The 14,787-nt window shown below is 40.2% G+C and overlaps 1 protein-coding gene across 1 annotated transcript in view; it reads right to left on the bottom strand.

Moving 5' to 3' along the window:
• MOCOS (molybdenum cofactor sulfurase) overlaps positions 1-14,389 on the bottom strand; it is a 213,001-nt gene extending 198,612 nt beyond the window's left edge. The window contains exon 1 of the mRNA XM_069852989.1: positions 14,302-14,389. Coding sequence (XP_069709090.1) covers positions 14,302-14,389 — 88 coding nt within the window. The remainder of the gene's footprint in view (positions 1-14,301) is intronic.
• Positions 14,390-14,787: the final 398 nt, after the last annotated feature.

The raw sequence follows: 14,787 nt of genomic DNA, 5'->3' as shown, positions 1-14,787 counted from the left end.
ATTCCCATCTGAAAAATTAGTACCTTATTAGTATACCTTGCTCAAACCAGAACACTGCTTCAGAATCACACCATCCTAGTAAGAAACTACATCTTTGCCTCCAGACTATGTTTATCATGTCAGTGTACTCTTCTATTTCCCATGTCAGCATCTTTTTTTGTTTTAATACCTATCTTTACCCACTAAGGTTCAACAGGTACTTCTCCCTTGTGACAAATCAGTTAAGGGAGACTCACCCTCTCCACCTGATCTGGCTAAAAAATGCCATCTTCTTTTATTTCTAATGCATGATAAACCTGACAACCCAGTCCCAGTGGCACCTATTCCAGATGGAAGTGCTTTCTCTGGGGTAGATAGAGGGCTGGAGAGCATGGCGTGGGGGAGCAGAATGCATATTCCATTAAAAGATCTCAGAGCTCTGGAAAGCTAGATTAATCTTCCCTAACTTTACTGGAAAAACACCTGCTCAGACCTTTGCATCCACATCTCTTGGCTTACACTCCTACCTGTTACTCCTTATCTGGTTTACACTCTTAATTGTTCTAGTAGTCAGAAAAAACAGCATTATTAAACCAGGGAGAGATTCAACACTTGGAAAGTCCATGTGAAACACCTGACCAACATTTTCTTTATCACCTTTTCACCAGTAAACAGTCACCAGTGTAAAAGGAAACCACAAACAGGAGACAACAACAATTTTTCAGCATGCTTTTAATAGTGAGAAAAAATGTTAAGTCCAGGAGTTTCAATATCACTTCTGAGTAACTACCTCAGTAGTTACCTGAATATAACGCATCGTGGAAATTTCACTTCAATAAAACACAGAAATACTGAAATTTTACTAGGCACATGGGAAGCATGCATGAAAAACTATGTATAAGCCTTTTTAGTGTATATGTATTGAGTTAATCTAAATATTTTTCCATCATAAAATCTTCTGGCAGTGATTCCACACAGAACAAGCCAGTTTAACTTTTACTTTATAGTAATTCAATCCAAACTGCTACCTCAAGTGAAACTGATTCAACTATAGACAGACCAATCTAAATTATAAGATTGTGCTCAATTGCTTCACCTTTACTGAAGTTCATAGACTGCATTAGATATAAAGACATCAATAACAAAACTCACTAAACAAATTTATTTCATATTTGGGGATTTTTTTGAAAGTATAATTATTTTGTAAAATTATTTCAGGATCGACAACTGCAATTTACGAATATCTCCACACACAATGCAATACTTCAAAAAGCATCACCTAATTGGAAAACAAGATTTTTCCCACTGAAAAAAATAAATAGCCAACAAACACATTTATGTCAATAATTTAATAGGAAAATAATTATACATTGGTATAAATGTTCTGTTAATAACGTATTGTATTTGACCTAAAGTAGTTTCTACAGATTATTTTCCATTTCTTAGGGATCAAGCATAGATTCAAAGTCTTCAACCTCCATTCTGAGGAAAGTGCCAGGAATGAAAAAGAATATTTATCAAAAAATAATGTTACAGAAAACCACAGCTTTTAATTCTGAAACAGTAAGACAACTGCAGAGATTTGTTAATTAGTTCTGACAAAAGTAACAAAATACCAGCTTCCTAATGACTGGGCCTGAACACAGCAGTATGCAAGAGAAATCCAACCTAACGCAGGCCTGCTTTTAATAGGAATAACAGCATGCAGCTTCTAGATACTCTATTTTTTTTGTAACTTCCCTAGTGTCTGGCATGTCACAGCATACTAAAAGAAAATTAAAAATCACTTGAGATGTTGACACAAGCATATAGTTTATGACCCTCTTTCTAAAGTACTGTTAACTTGTGACACAGCTTTTGGAGGTTTAGTCCTTACTCTGAATCTAACTTTAGACAGAAAAAAACCACTGTTGGATACTTCTAAACAGCTGTTTGTAAAGAGCAGTTTATGGCTCTTCCAGAGACATTACTTTGCATTGGCTACAGACATTACCATTGCAGAGGTCAGTTTCTTTGACTCCTGAAGGTCTGCAATGGGACAAAAAATGTCTTTTCCAAAGTCCAGTGAGTCAAAAAAGAACTCAAGCGAGGTCTGATTGAGTACAGTACTACAATGAATAACCAGAGTAGAACTTTGCCTTCAGGTCATAGAGACCTTGCTTCCACGAAAGAGAAGCAAGCTCTATTCAAAATTGATAACATGCATCGAGGTCTGACTCAGAGCCTTTTAAGTAATGACGAGGATTTGCTGGACTCTATGAGTTGAACCATTAACAAATACGCTATAATCAGCACTTCCTAAACATACTGCACTGATTACCTTTTTGGTTCCAGGCCAAGTCAAAGAGTTAGGTTATGATCCGCACAGAAGCTTAAATGACCTTTGAAACAAGTGAAATTTTTCTTTCTTGAATAAGATATGCTGGGCTTCTCATATGGCTATACGGTGTCCACAGGTCATCTTCAGTCTCTGCGGTATGCATGCACTCTCTAGAAGTCCAAGTATCAATTCAAAATGCACATCATCTTTAAAAATCCATTGACATGAAGAGTAGGAGGTCTATAATAACAGAGGCAACAGAATCTCAAAATGACATAAATGAGCTTACTAGAGTCAGTTACAACAAACAAAGAATGGGTCCAGACGTGTCTCAAACCATCCAAGTGATTGAGTGTTTCCTCTATGTACATATTATATGACTTTATTTACAAATATGCCTTTGTATACAGGACTGAGATGTGTATATGAATATATATATGTAAGTATTCCCTTAAGAGGATAATTAGAGTTTTACTTTGCTTCTTGTTGCCAAATACAAGGAAAAGCAGATGTAAATCTAGAGACTCTCTTCCCTTATAAACTCTTTTCCACCTTCTCTGTCTATACATTTTGATGGTTTTTGGCAAAGTGATAACCTAGAAGTCATTGCTTCTGCTTTCAGTCTCAGTTAATCAAAATTAAAGTCTACAGAACAGCATTAACACTCAACAATGCCAATACCAACTTTTGGGAACACAACAAAGTTGTGGGATTTCTTTTTCAGGGCTTCTTTTGTTAAAGACAGAAAAGATACTTCACTTTGTCTCGTCCCCCAAATAAGACAGACCAAAGCAAAGGTATCTAAAATATCTAAGTTAACCATAACTATTGGTGGATATCTTTGAAGAGAGTTACGCACAGTTCTAACTTGAATAAATTTCCATTCACTAGACAATTCCAGCACAGGGGACTAAGTTCTAATGTCGCTCAGCTCAATGCAAGTCCATTCAGCCAAATACTCTTCTCCTCTGCAATTTTACTTTGTTCATCTGGATGCTCTCTGTTTAAATAAAAGTAGGATTTATGGCACCTGTGATGTTAGTCTCATTTATGCTAGTATTAAAAGAACTTAATTTTTAAAGCCACGGTAAGTTCTATAAATTTTAGGAAGCATTAGAAGAGGTTAGAACTAGCCAAAGGCAAGCTTTCCCTCCAAGTTCTTACTACACACTTATTATAAATAGTTTTACATGTAGTATTGAAATACAAAACCCGAAGAAGATCACTGTAAATGAACTGCTATTCGATCAGTTCAGTGCGTAGCCACATTTCTACTACAAGAAAGCAGAAGCCGCAGTGACTGACACTAGATGTTGGATGTACCTGTAAGATATCCAGCATTCAGATTCGAAGATTTGATTGGGCACTTTTGGAAACATAACAGCCTTCATGAGATTAGTTGGTAGTGTTTCCCCCACTTCAGTAGCACTGACGTTTATCCAAGCAGCGCTGCAGTGTAATCCTCATGATGCTTTGCAAGTACACCTATCCTTCCCTGTACTTGCAGAAATGGAATTAAAGTTCTGATGGTAACAGCTATTTAATCTCTTAGGAGCTGTCATGCTCAGTGATGAAAAACTCACAGAATTGACCTAGTGCCTCCAAACAAGCATTACACACTGTGAACTCAGCAACAGTCCACACATTTAAAGGAACGGAGATTTTCATTATTTCCTTTCTAACGCGCAGCTTCAGCTCCAATAAGCTAAAAGGCTGGCTTTGTCTTTCATTAAAGCTAATCAGAATATAAAAATTCCAAAGAAAGCAAGTGTTTTAAAATTTGACATTTAGGGGGTACAGCGGAAAATTTCTCCCAACACTTGAAAACCAGAAACTAACCAGATAGAAAGGGAATTCAGTAGAAAAAGAAAAGAATTTTGTAACTCACTAGGATTTATACTTTTTCATCATTCACAAAGTTCTCAACATTGTGTTGTTACAGGCATCTACGGATAAGCAAAGAGCATTTCATTGGACTAGACCCACCGTTTGGGCATGTTGATATCAAAAAACACAGGGTGGAGGAATGCAGTTTTATGCAGTCTACATCTCAAGGAGGGCTACCATAGCACCACAGAAAGGCTTTGTCTTCTATGCCCAAATATCTCCTAGAAGGTTAGATGAAGCAGGGACCACAGTAGTCCTTACCTGAAGACCCTGAGGTGTCGTGACACTTAACTGTGCTCTGCAGATAAGCTTCTCCAAGACTGAACATAAGGCAGACTCTAACAAAATCATTATTACTTCCTTGCTCACTCCCAGAAGTCTGGTTCCTATCCAAGCAGTACTTCATCATCCAAATATCACTTCAAATTCCATTTTCCAATCAAAAAAAACCCTAGGTCTCTAAAGAGACAGAAAAACTGAACATTTAAAACTGATCTTGATAATAAGCTATGAAAGTAACCGCTGAAATGACTTTTTGCGGTATGAAAAGGAATACTAAAGAAGCTCACTTTGTGTCCCCAGATATCTGTCTCCTTTCCCCCTTACTCACACCCATCTTCTTCCTTCAGCTCAGCATTTTACAGACACAGAGAGCCTTAAACAGCGCAACTGAAATGAGAATCATCACTCATGATCAACCTTTCTCAAGGAAAATACTTCATGGTATCAAATCCTAACTTCTTGTTATCAACTGAAAAAAAAAACCCAAATCCGAAGTTGTCAGGTTTATTCCCCCACTTCCTTCTATATTTTGGCTCTTGGTGAGCCTGGAGAAATACTAGGACAGTTCACTGAACAGTTAACTGGACAGTTAACAATCCTTAAAACAGAGGGCTTAATTTCATTAATGGCAAAAAAAAACACCTGGCATGAACATATGCCTCAGCCAAATCAGAAATAGTTGTAAACAGAATGGAAAGGAGTTTGAGAGTTCTCACAGGCACTGCTCTCTCCCAGTAAACAAGGAAAATTTGCTGCAGTGCAGTTTAGATGTGTTGTTCTCTTTATTTCCCTATTCTGACTTCAAAATACACCTTGGCAGAAATCCCTTGAGGGTTATTTTTGCATTTTTAATGTCTTTTGCATATGTCATGTTACACAAAACGTGTCTTACATGGGTTTTTAGTTTATTTCTTATGTACTGCAAGTCTTTCATTTCACTTCTAATGAATTTAAACGACGTATGTTTTTCTTTGCTCGTAGTAGTATTAAATGATCTTTTTAAAAGGGCAACCAGCCATCCTGCATTTGTATTATTAGGCTGTCCCAGCAGCACTGTACCTGTCGCTAAACATCTATGCTAAGCTTGTAGGAAAACAATTATTAAATTGCTATGCTTCATGACCACTTTCCATGACACTTCTCAGATATTCGCATCCTTAAGTGAATACATTTTAAAAGCTCTTATTCATAAATCAAATGTCTCATTTGTCCATGACCATAAACTCTATGATCAAGTAACAAGAGTGCAATAATCTCTGTACAGTGTCATCTGAACATTAATTCTCTGCTACGCTATACTGGTGAGTTTATTGGGGGGGGTTGGTGAGGGGCGGTATCCACTCTGCATCTGGCAAAGGCTCCTTTTTCCTGCAGGTAACGAGTTCTAGCTAGTTTTATTTTATTTATCTGCTTTTATCCAGTCTCATGAGAAGGCAACATCCATTATCAAAGCAAATTGTCCATCACAACTGAGATAAGACAGGGTATTACAAAGAGCTTCCCAATTCTGCTCACTGGGTTTACGCACTCCTGAATTGATTAAATCTGTAACAAATATTTTCCTAGCGTGGGATGAATCAAAGACAATGTCAGATTTTTCAGACATTTTATACTGCCAGAGCAGCTGAATAACATTTTGGTTTGTGACAATTCTAATTATTTACGTTGAATGAAATTAAAGGCAGATATACAAAATATAAAAATGTGACTCCCAGTCACACATTTCATAAATTATTTAATAAGTTACATTCTTTAATATATTACTTGGGAAATCAGTGGCACAGCAGATGAACAGCGCATTTTACGCAACACGAAGCCCTTTTTTTAAAAGGAAGTCAACGTCTGTTTGTACTCATTACTGATAGCATCAGTTCCAAATTACTGAATTATGACAACTTTAATGCACCTTGTGGCTTGAATATAAAAATGTGGAAAAGGTTGGGCTTCAATTTCTTCTCAGGAAAAAGTTACAGGACAAACTTTCTGATGACTGTGTAACTTCACCTGACTTGTTCGTGAGTTTGTAAATGGTACAGACAGTGATATTTGGTGTTTAATTGTGCATTAATGAAATTAATTTACACAACATTAATTTAATTAATTAATATTTGTTCAAATTAGATTCCTGTCATCTCTCCAAACATTATTCTGTATATGGCTAGAAGAAGTAAGCTTAGTTGTGTGCCTGTCCTTCCTCAGCTAACCATGTCACCAGAAGATCACATCCTTGGATATTTCTTTCTTTTAAGAGGATTGTAAGTGACAAAAATTCTGTCCAGTCATGTTATTAGCTTTCTTTTACAAGCACTTTAGGTCCTGTTGCTCCAGGGAATAATCTGAATGGGCACAGAAACCATACCTTTTTTACTTCTCTTGTAAAAGCCACATTCCCCTGGCTCCGACAAGAAAGGAGAAGTGAGTCAGTACAATGCTGAAGGCAAGAAGGGGAAAATAAAATAGCAGGAAGAGGAAGTTCCAAATACCTGCCTTCCAGTTTTATATCTGTATTTCCCATGCTGGAAAAAACCCAACACTTTCCTGCGTGACACTCCCATAACAGCTGCCTGCCTGTGGCCACATGCGCATCACAGGCACCTCGCACATGATCACTTCTCCATGGCAGGACAGAAGGTGAAGAGGCAAAGAGCACCACAGCACAGGATATATCTGGGCTGCCATGAATCCTTCCTTGAGTGTAACAATTTGCCTTCTTATCAATGAAGCCAATTAAGCCTGGCTTTTTAGTGCTTTACAGTCTGTCTTTATGCCTCCCTGCCTTACTATTCCCGTTTCTCCATAACTCTGGCATCCCTTTCCCATACCTTCAGTTCTTGACACCATCTTGTTCATAATACTTCCATGAAACACATCTCCTCCTAACAGATGTGACAGGAACCACTCTGTGGTTCTCAATATGCAGGCGCAGTAATGCCATCAGCGTTATTAACTTACAAAGAGAAAAAAAAAATCCTACCAACCCCAACCTAACATATTTCTAAGAAGAAACTTTTGCATTTAGTTAAGTTTCTAAGTTAAGTGAAGTTATTTTTTACCAGAAAAACCCTCACCTTACTAGTATTTTAATGTCACATAAAGGAAGACATCTGCTTTGATGGCTTTGGCCAAGACAACCTATAATAAAAAGCCTGAGACATTTGAAAGCTCAGCATCCTACTTCCTAAATACCATCTCCAAGTTAAACATCCCAATAGCCTCCTGCTCTGCAAATATACTGTGCTGTCCATCCATTTATCAACCCTTCGTATCAGTGCTTTTTACTATGCAGGACTCTGCAGTATGGTCTTCCCGAATTCAGTGTCTGACTTTTACGCATTCAAGCAATGCCTCTGCAGCAGCTCTCTGATATCAAGTATGCAATGAATCAAGCTGATCAACAAAAACTGACCTCTTGTCTCTTTGTTTGTCTCTTTGTCCTCAGACCCTTGAATTCTGGTGAGCAGCTCAGATAGGGGAATTGCTAGTGAAATAATGCAAATTTCAAGAGCGTCACATGCCATGTTCTGATTTTGCAGAGGAAATAAATTCCAGTATAAAAGCAAGGACACCAGAAGCAGATCACATCTGTCTGAAAACTTTCATATACTATTCAATTAATATTCTTACATTTCATATTAAATAAGCCCACACAACTGCAACAAAAACCCCAGATGCACATCCCATGGAAATATACAGAAATAGGCTGGGAAGAAATCAATGCACATCTCACATATAGCAACATCATAACAAGAGACAAGGGCAAAGAGGAGAATTTAAGAGGAAGCAAAGGCAATAGAAGAAGGAAAGCACCACAAATGTGGGATTTTGTAGGAACAAGATTTTGGTGCATTTCCAATTTCTGAGTAAGACATAAGAAAGCATCTTCTGCTTTTCTAAATAAAACATCTGCCTGTTTCAATGCTTTCATACGCTAATATACATCTTGTGCAGACATTAATTTTAGAGATAGCATATCTTTTAATTAAAAGTGCAAGTTTTTTTTTCAATGAGTGTCTGATACCCTGCAGCATCTCTGGAGTTCCATAAAGTATCTTTCCAAATCTAGAATTTTTTTAATTAATCTCTACATGTTGATTTAAAAAATATAATGTCTATTTATATAATTAGTTCCTGTTGTAATGTATCCAGTCCCAAGCGATTGACTATTTCTAAAATACACCTGGAAATTCTGAGATCATGTCAGCTGTATCAGGTTTGGTATTTTGGGGGTTTGGTATTTTGCTTTTTTGTTCAGCATTTTTGATTTCCAGACACAGTCTTAAATGTCTTGTACTATGTGGCATAGGCAATTACAGAGCCAGTGTAGTGGTGCAGTGAACATGTTTATATGGGATTTACAACACCAAATCTGAAGCTAAATCTGAATTATACATATTACTGTGAGTAATATAATTCAAGAGAGAGAAGACAATATCTGTATCTTTGAGGGAATTTTCTTCCTCTCTTAAGTAACTAAAACTTTTTTCAGTGCTGAAACATTACAATGACAGTATCACTGACTACGCTTCACCAAGAGCTATATCCATCATGAAGAGTAAAAGATCTCCCACATCCAAGTGATAACTTGAAAGACCAGTCCAGCACAGAGCAGAACACAAATAGCCTTCTGAACCCTGATATGCAAGATAAGAAGTTCTTTAACAGTAGCCATTACTTCTATGTAGCCAGAGGAAACCATCTGAAACTAACACAGTTGCTGTTACTGCATTTGGTACTAAATCTACTTTATGTTCCACACACGCTTACTCTTTTTCTTTAGATAATAGCTTATTTAGATAACTACTGCTGACTTGAAATCGACAGGAAGCATTAAGGCTTTACTGAGCACATATATTGATTTTTACAAAACAATTGTCACACACAGTTGTGCAGTTACGCTTCCCATGTCACAGCTTCTTTTTTACACCTTCTCCACCCACTAAATGCATCTTACCAGATGTCTTCCAACATTTCAAACTGCCCACCAGCAGCCCCCTTCAATAAATATAATTTATTTTGCTTTCTCGTCCCTCTTCTTCCCTGCCCCCCCCCCCCCCCCCCCCAAAAAAAGGGTTTCTCAAAATCAGATCATGTTATCACAGAGGGGCTATAGAGGAAAGGAGCAGGTTATCAGCCAGAGATCTCACAGCTGTTGACGAAAGAGCGAATAAACAAGTTTTGCACAGTGGTAGGAAGAGGAGCTTTCAGCTTTAGACACCAAAATGAGAGGTTTAGAAGGTTCATTTTCTGCTCAGGGTAAGCTAGAGATGAGGTAACTCAGTGAGACTTATTCTCCAGCACAATTAGCAGCACTCCTAGCTACCCAGAATCTTCCAACAAGACCACAAAAGCAGCCTCATCCTTCCCCTACACATTACATTTGCTGCCTTTAGGTAGGCAACGTAAGCACTACATTTGCATTAACATTAGCATATGTCAATCTCTGCATGCGGATGAAATCATTTTACCTTTCCAGGAGGTGTTGTCTCTCCTAGGACTCTAGCTGGGTAGCTTAATTCTGGCCAGCTGTGTGGGCTTGAGGGAACTCATAATTAATTCTTGCATCTGCCTTGATGGGAATAATTACCAGCAAGGTGTGTAAGAAGCTATTCCTTAACTGAACAGTAGAATAAGCTCTCATGCAGGTGACCAGTTCCTGGGACACCATTCAAGATTCAAAGAAATAAAGGCTTATTCTGTCACTCAAAGCCTAGCTTGCCTTTCTTTTTTTAACAGGCAAACTATTTTACTATTGTCAGTTGTATGTAATCACACATACCACAAATGTTTGTACTACTAAGGTAACTCATGATTTGTTACATGAGTGTTGTTGAAATATGGAACAATGACCCACCTGACATTCAATATGACAGCATATCTTGCCTCAGTAAAGACTATGTTCAAATAGTCAGCTACCCTTAAAGAAGTTCCAGCCTTTTAGGTAGTTTAAATGAGACGGCCCAGAACCCTTTCAAGCTGAGCCTTAGAAGTGTCCAGTGTAGAGTAATCTACCACTCTCCTGGGGAGATTGTTCCAATGTTTACCTGTTCTCATGCTGAAAAAATTTCTTCTGGAATCCAGCTGGAATCTCCCCAGGAACAACTTATACGCATTACCCCTTGTCTTTTCTATGTGACTCCTCATGAAAAAGTAGTTTCCATCCTCTTGGTAGACACCCTTTATGTACTGGTACATGGTACAAGGTCTCCCTTAAGTCTTCTCTTCTTAAGGCTGGATAAACCCAGTTCTCTCACCCTTACTTTGTATGGAAGGTTTCCTAGTCCTCTGATCATCTTAGTAGGCCTTCTCTGGACTCTCCCCAGCCCGTTGCATCCCGTTTTTGTACTGCAAGGACCAAAACGGGATGCAGTACTCCAGATGCAGTCTGACTAGTGCTGACTAGAGTGGGATAATGACTTCTTTATCTCTGCTGGTAATATGCGCTGTTTTTTATTCGTGGGATAGGTATCCACTGCTTATGACTCTTGGAAAGCTCCCACTGAAATGGACGTAGCTATCTTAGAGGAGGATGCTGGCACAAAACTGAAAGTGGAAAGGTATTTTTGGATTAAACACTGGATCACAAATCACGTCAGCTTTTTCTTTTTTAAAACCATGATACAAACTGAAGCTGGTATTTTCTTTGCTTTGATAAACATCACAGAAGCATATTCATCCCCATTACTTAACAACAGAACCTATAAACTCCTGCTGATTTCTTTATCCATTTCTAAAGTGTAATTTACAATCCTACACTGCAGATAAGGATACACTGCTCACAAGATTAAAGTCAAGGTCACATAATGCGCATACACTGCTGCCTGTGAAACAGGGATCCGTTTCACAGACTGCACATATATTTTTAGAAGGGGCTGCTCCAGTCATCATCCAACAGTCCTTGAATTACAGAACTGAAGATAAACCGTGGCTTAAAAGGTAGAATTTAAGGCTTCTGTGCCAAAACAGACAGATCCTGCTGATTCAAGGAAGGAAAGTAGTTTCTTTTATCCCTTCACAAAACCTGAAAGGGAGATGCCCAATACACTCAGTATAAGCTTCACCTTCCCTATGATAAAGCCAAGAGTGAAACTCCCCCAGACTTTGCAAGGACCACAGGTTGACCACCTTTGAAAAATCCTGGTTTTATAGTGTGTCTGGTAGCCAGTGTTCCCTACACGCTTCTGTTGTACCTTCTTCTCAAAAGGCACCTGTGCAGCTACTCATATCAGAGCTGAAATAGTGCCATGCACTAGTGCCATGCAAGCAAAGGTTTATGACACAGAAAAGGCTTCTGCCTTCCCCAGAGAGTACCCTTTGCACAAGATGTCCTTGGGTCATGCCACAAAATATCACCAATCAGAAAGCCGTGAAAATATCAACATGCGATAATTATTATTATCACATGCTGCTCAGAAGATGCTGCTTCAAAAATTGAGCATTAGGCTTAAGTCATGGATTTCTAGACAGGGACTCAAAAATATTTGTGTTCACATAAAAAGCAAGCAGCAAAATCTGAATATTTATCCACCTTTAATGACTGAAAGATCTTTGAGGTCTGCTTAAATAAAAAAAAAATGTCGTGTTCATTCTGTTTTGCCTAGTGGAACTGGTTAGGATTACTGGTTACTAGAAGAGATTAAATTGCAGCATATTTGTGGAGTAGGGACACAACCAGCAGAGATAAACTCCATGAACAGCTACAGGTTCCTTTGAGAAGCAGTGTTTGTACAGGCAGGACTTATCCATAAAGCTGACCTGGGGCCACCAGAGAAGTAAAACAACTACCTCATCTCCCAGCCTGCATGTTCTGGCAGATCACTGAAAATGCTTAACTAGCTAAATCCTGAAAGCTCCATTAATTCCTTTGTATGTCACTTGGAGAAGCCCCATTTAGTTACAAAGGCAGAAGGAAATTGCAACCTAGGTCACCTTACCAGAGACTGCTATGTGATTGCAATTAGCTAATATTAAGAAAGCGTTGGTTTCAAACTTGTGTTTGGTTTTGTTTATTTTTTTCAGGAAATATAAATTATCTATCATCCACATGCTATTTTACTAGGTTGCATTAATGAAGTGTAATTCAGTAGCCTACAGTAGCCAAGGCATCTTCAAATGAAGGTAAACTCCTAATATGCTGCCTTTACAGTGACTTCCATTTGGGAACATAGACATCATTCATCATCAGATACACTTTATTTCAAAACCTTGGTATAGCAAAGAGCTTTGGAAAAACAAGCCTGGTTCTCAGGAGTTTTGAAAAGTCAACTGATAAAGTGTTCAAACAATGTTTGTTACAAAACACCAACTTTTCAGAGTGCTGGCATGAAATTAGGACAAGCAGCTTCTTGTTATCAAAATTCCACTGATGCAACTGACTAACACCAGACTGTGAAATTAACTTTCTGAATCTTAAAGTTCCTCAAACTGATGCTCAAAAATAGGTGTTTTCCACATCCCTCTAAAGGGTAACTAGGTGTGTAACTCCATTCTTTGCCCAAACACCCATGTGTCAGAAAGCCACTCCTGCTTTCTATCACTAAAAATCAAAGAAATGACAAAATGAAGTAGTAAAGCAAGACTCTTAACTGACAGTTGCCTAAATGACAGGTTCAAGACATCCAAACTGATGTCATTCACTCTGCTCTCTGTTCTATTTTTTCCCCAAGTATTTTAATGAGCTAATACCATGGGCATTGATAAGTCTTTAAGTAAAATTAATTATTTTAATATATCGTTCATTATTAGATTTGAAGTAATATGTTCAAGAAGCGTTTAATGTTGGGGGGGGATCTATATAAGCTGCCAAAGTTGTTTACAAAGTTCCACCTCAGGATAAACCTTTACTCAGGCAGGGCCTGTTTCACAATTTTCAACCTCTCCTTGTTAATATCTTCCAACCTCTCCTTGTTAATATCTTGCTTTGCATCTTGTTGCAGTATGTAAGTCCTGCTACTGAACTCATGTTGGAGGAGAGGGAGATGGGGAGAGAGAGAAGGAGACAGGGGAGAGGAGGAGGGAGAAAAGAAGAGGGAGAGGAAGGAGAAAAGGAGAGGGAGAAAAGGAGAGGGAGAAGAGGAAAGGAGAGGAAGAGGGGAAGGGGAAGAGGAAGGGGAAGGAGAAGGGAAGGGGGAAAGGGCAAAAGGGAAGGAGAAAGGAAAAGGGAAAGGGAAAGGGAAAGGGAAAGGGAAAGGGAAAGGGAAAGGGAAAGGGAAAGGGAAAGGGAAAGGGAAAGGGAAAGGGGGAGAAGAGAAGGAGAAGGAGAAGGAGGAGGAGAAGAAGAAGGAGAAGGAGGAGGAGAAGAAGAAGGAGAAGGAGGAGGAGAAGAAGAAGGAGAAGAAGGAGGAGAAGGAGAAGGAGAAGGAGAAGGAGAAGGAGAAGGAGAAGGAGAAGGAGAAGGAGAAGGAGAAGGAGAAGGAGAAGGAGGAGGAGGAGGAGGAGGAGGAGGAGAAGGAGAAGGAGAAGGAGGAGGAGGAGAAGGAGAAGGAGGAGAAGGAGGAGGAGGAGAAGGAGGAGGAGGAGGAGGAGGAGGAGGAAGAGGAGAAGAATCATAGAATCATAGAATAACCAGGTTGGAAGAGACCCACCGGATCATCGAGTCCAACCATTCCTATCAAACACTAAACCATGCCCCTTAGCACCTCAGAAGAAGAAGGAGAAGGAGGAGAAGAGGGAGGAGGAGAGGGAGGAGGAGAGGGAGAGGGACAAGGAAGGAGAGATAGAAGGAGGGGGGGAGGAGAGGGAAAAGGAAAAGGAGACGGATGAGCCCAGCGAGAAGCAGAAGGCAGGGGCGATAGGGGGAGCGGCGGGCGAGGCGGGCGCGGGGAGGCGCTCGGTACCTCGGAGCCGTGGGAACTCGCGCTGTCGGAGGCTGCGCAGGGCGGCGGGGCAGGCGGCGGGGGGCGCGGGCGGTAGCGGCCCGGCCATGCCAGGGGCTGCGGGGGGAGCGCCCCGACCCGAGCGGCGCCGCGATCCCGGCCCTGCCCGCCGCTGCCTCTGCCGCCGCCTCTGCCGCCGCCGGCCCCGCCGCGCCTCGCCCCTCCCGCCGCCCGCCCCGCCGCCAGGGCGGCTCCGAGCGGGGGGAGGCAGCCTCCCTTCCTGCCCCCTCGCCTTCAGCTCCCTGCCTCTCCCTTCTTCTCTCTCCTCTCCTTCTTCTCCCTCCTCTCCCTCCTGTCCTTCCTATCCCTTCTCCTTCCTCTCCCTTTCTCTTCCTCCTCTCCCTTCTCCTTCCTCTCCCTCCTTGCATTTGTCTCTCTCTCTCCCTCTTCCTCCTTGCCTTCCTCTCTCTTCCTCTTCCCCCTTGCCTTCATCTCTCTTCCTCCTCA

This window comes from Phaenicophaeus curvirostris, chromosome 3 (assembly GCF_032191515.1).
Source record: "Phaenicophaeus curvirostris isolate KB17595 chromosome 3, BPBGC_Pcur_1.0, whole genome shotgun sequence".
Taxonomy (NCBI): domain Eukaryota; kingdom Metazoa; phylum Chordata; class Aves; order Cuculiformes; family Cuculidae; genus Phaenicophaeus; species Phaenicophaeus curvirostris.
This window is presented reverse-complemented; position numbering and strand designations above follow the sequence as displayed.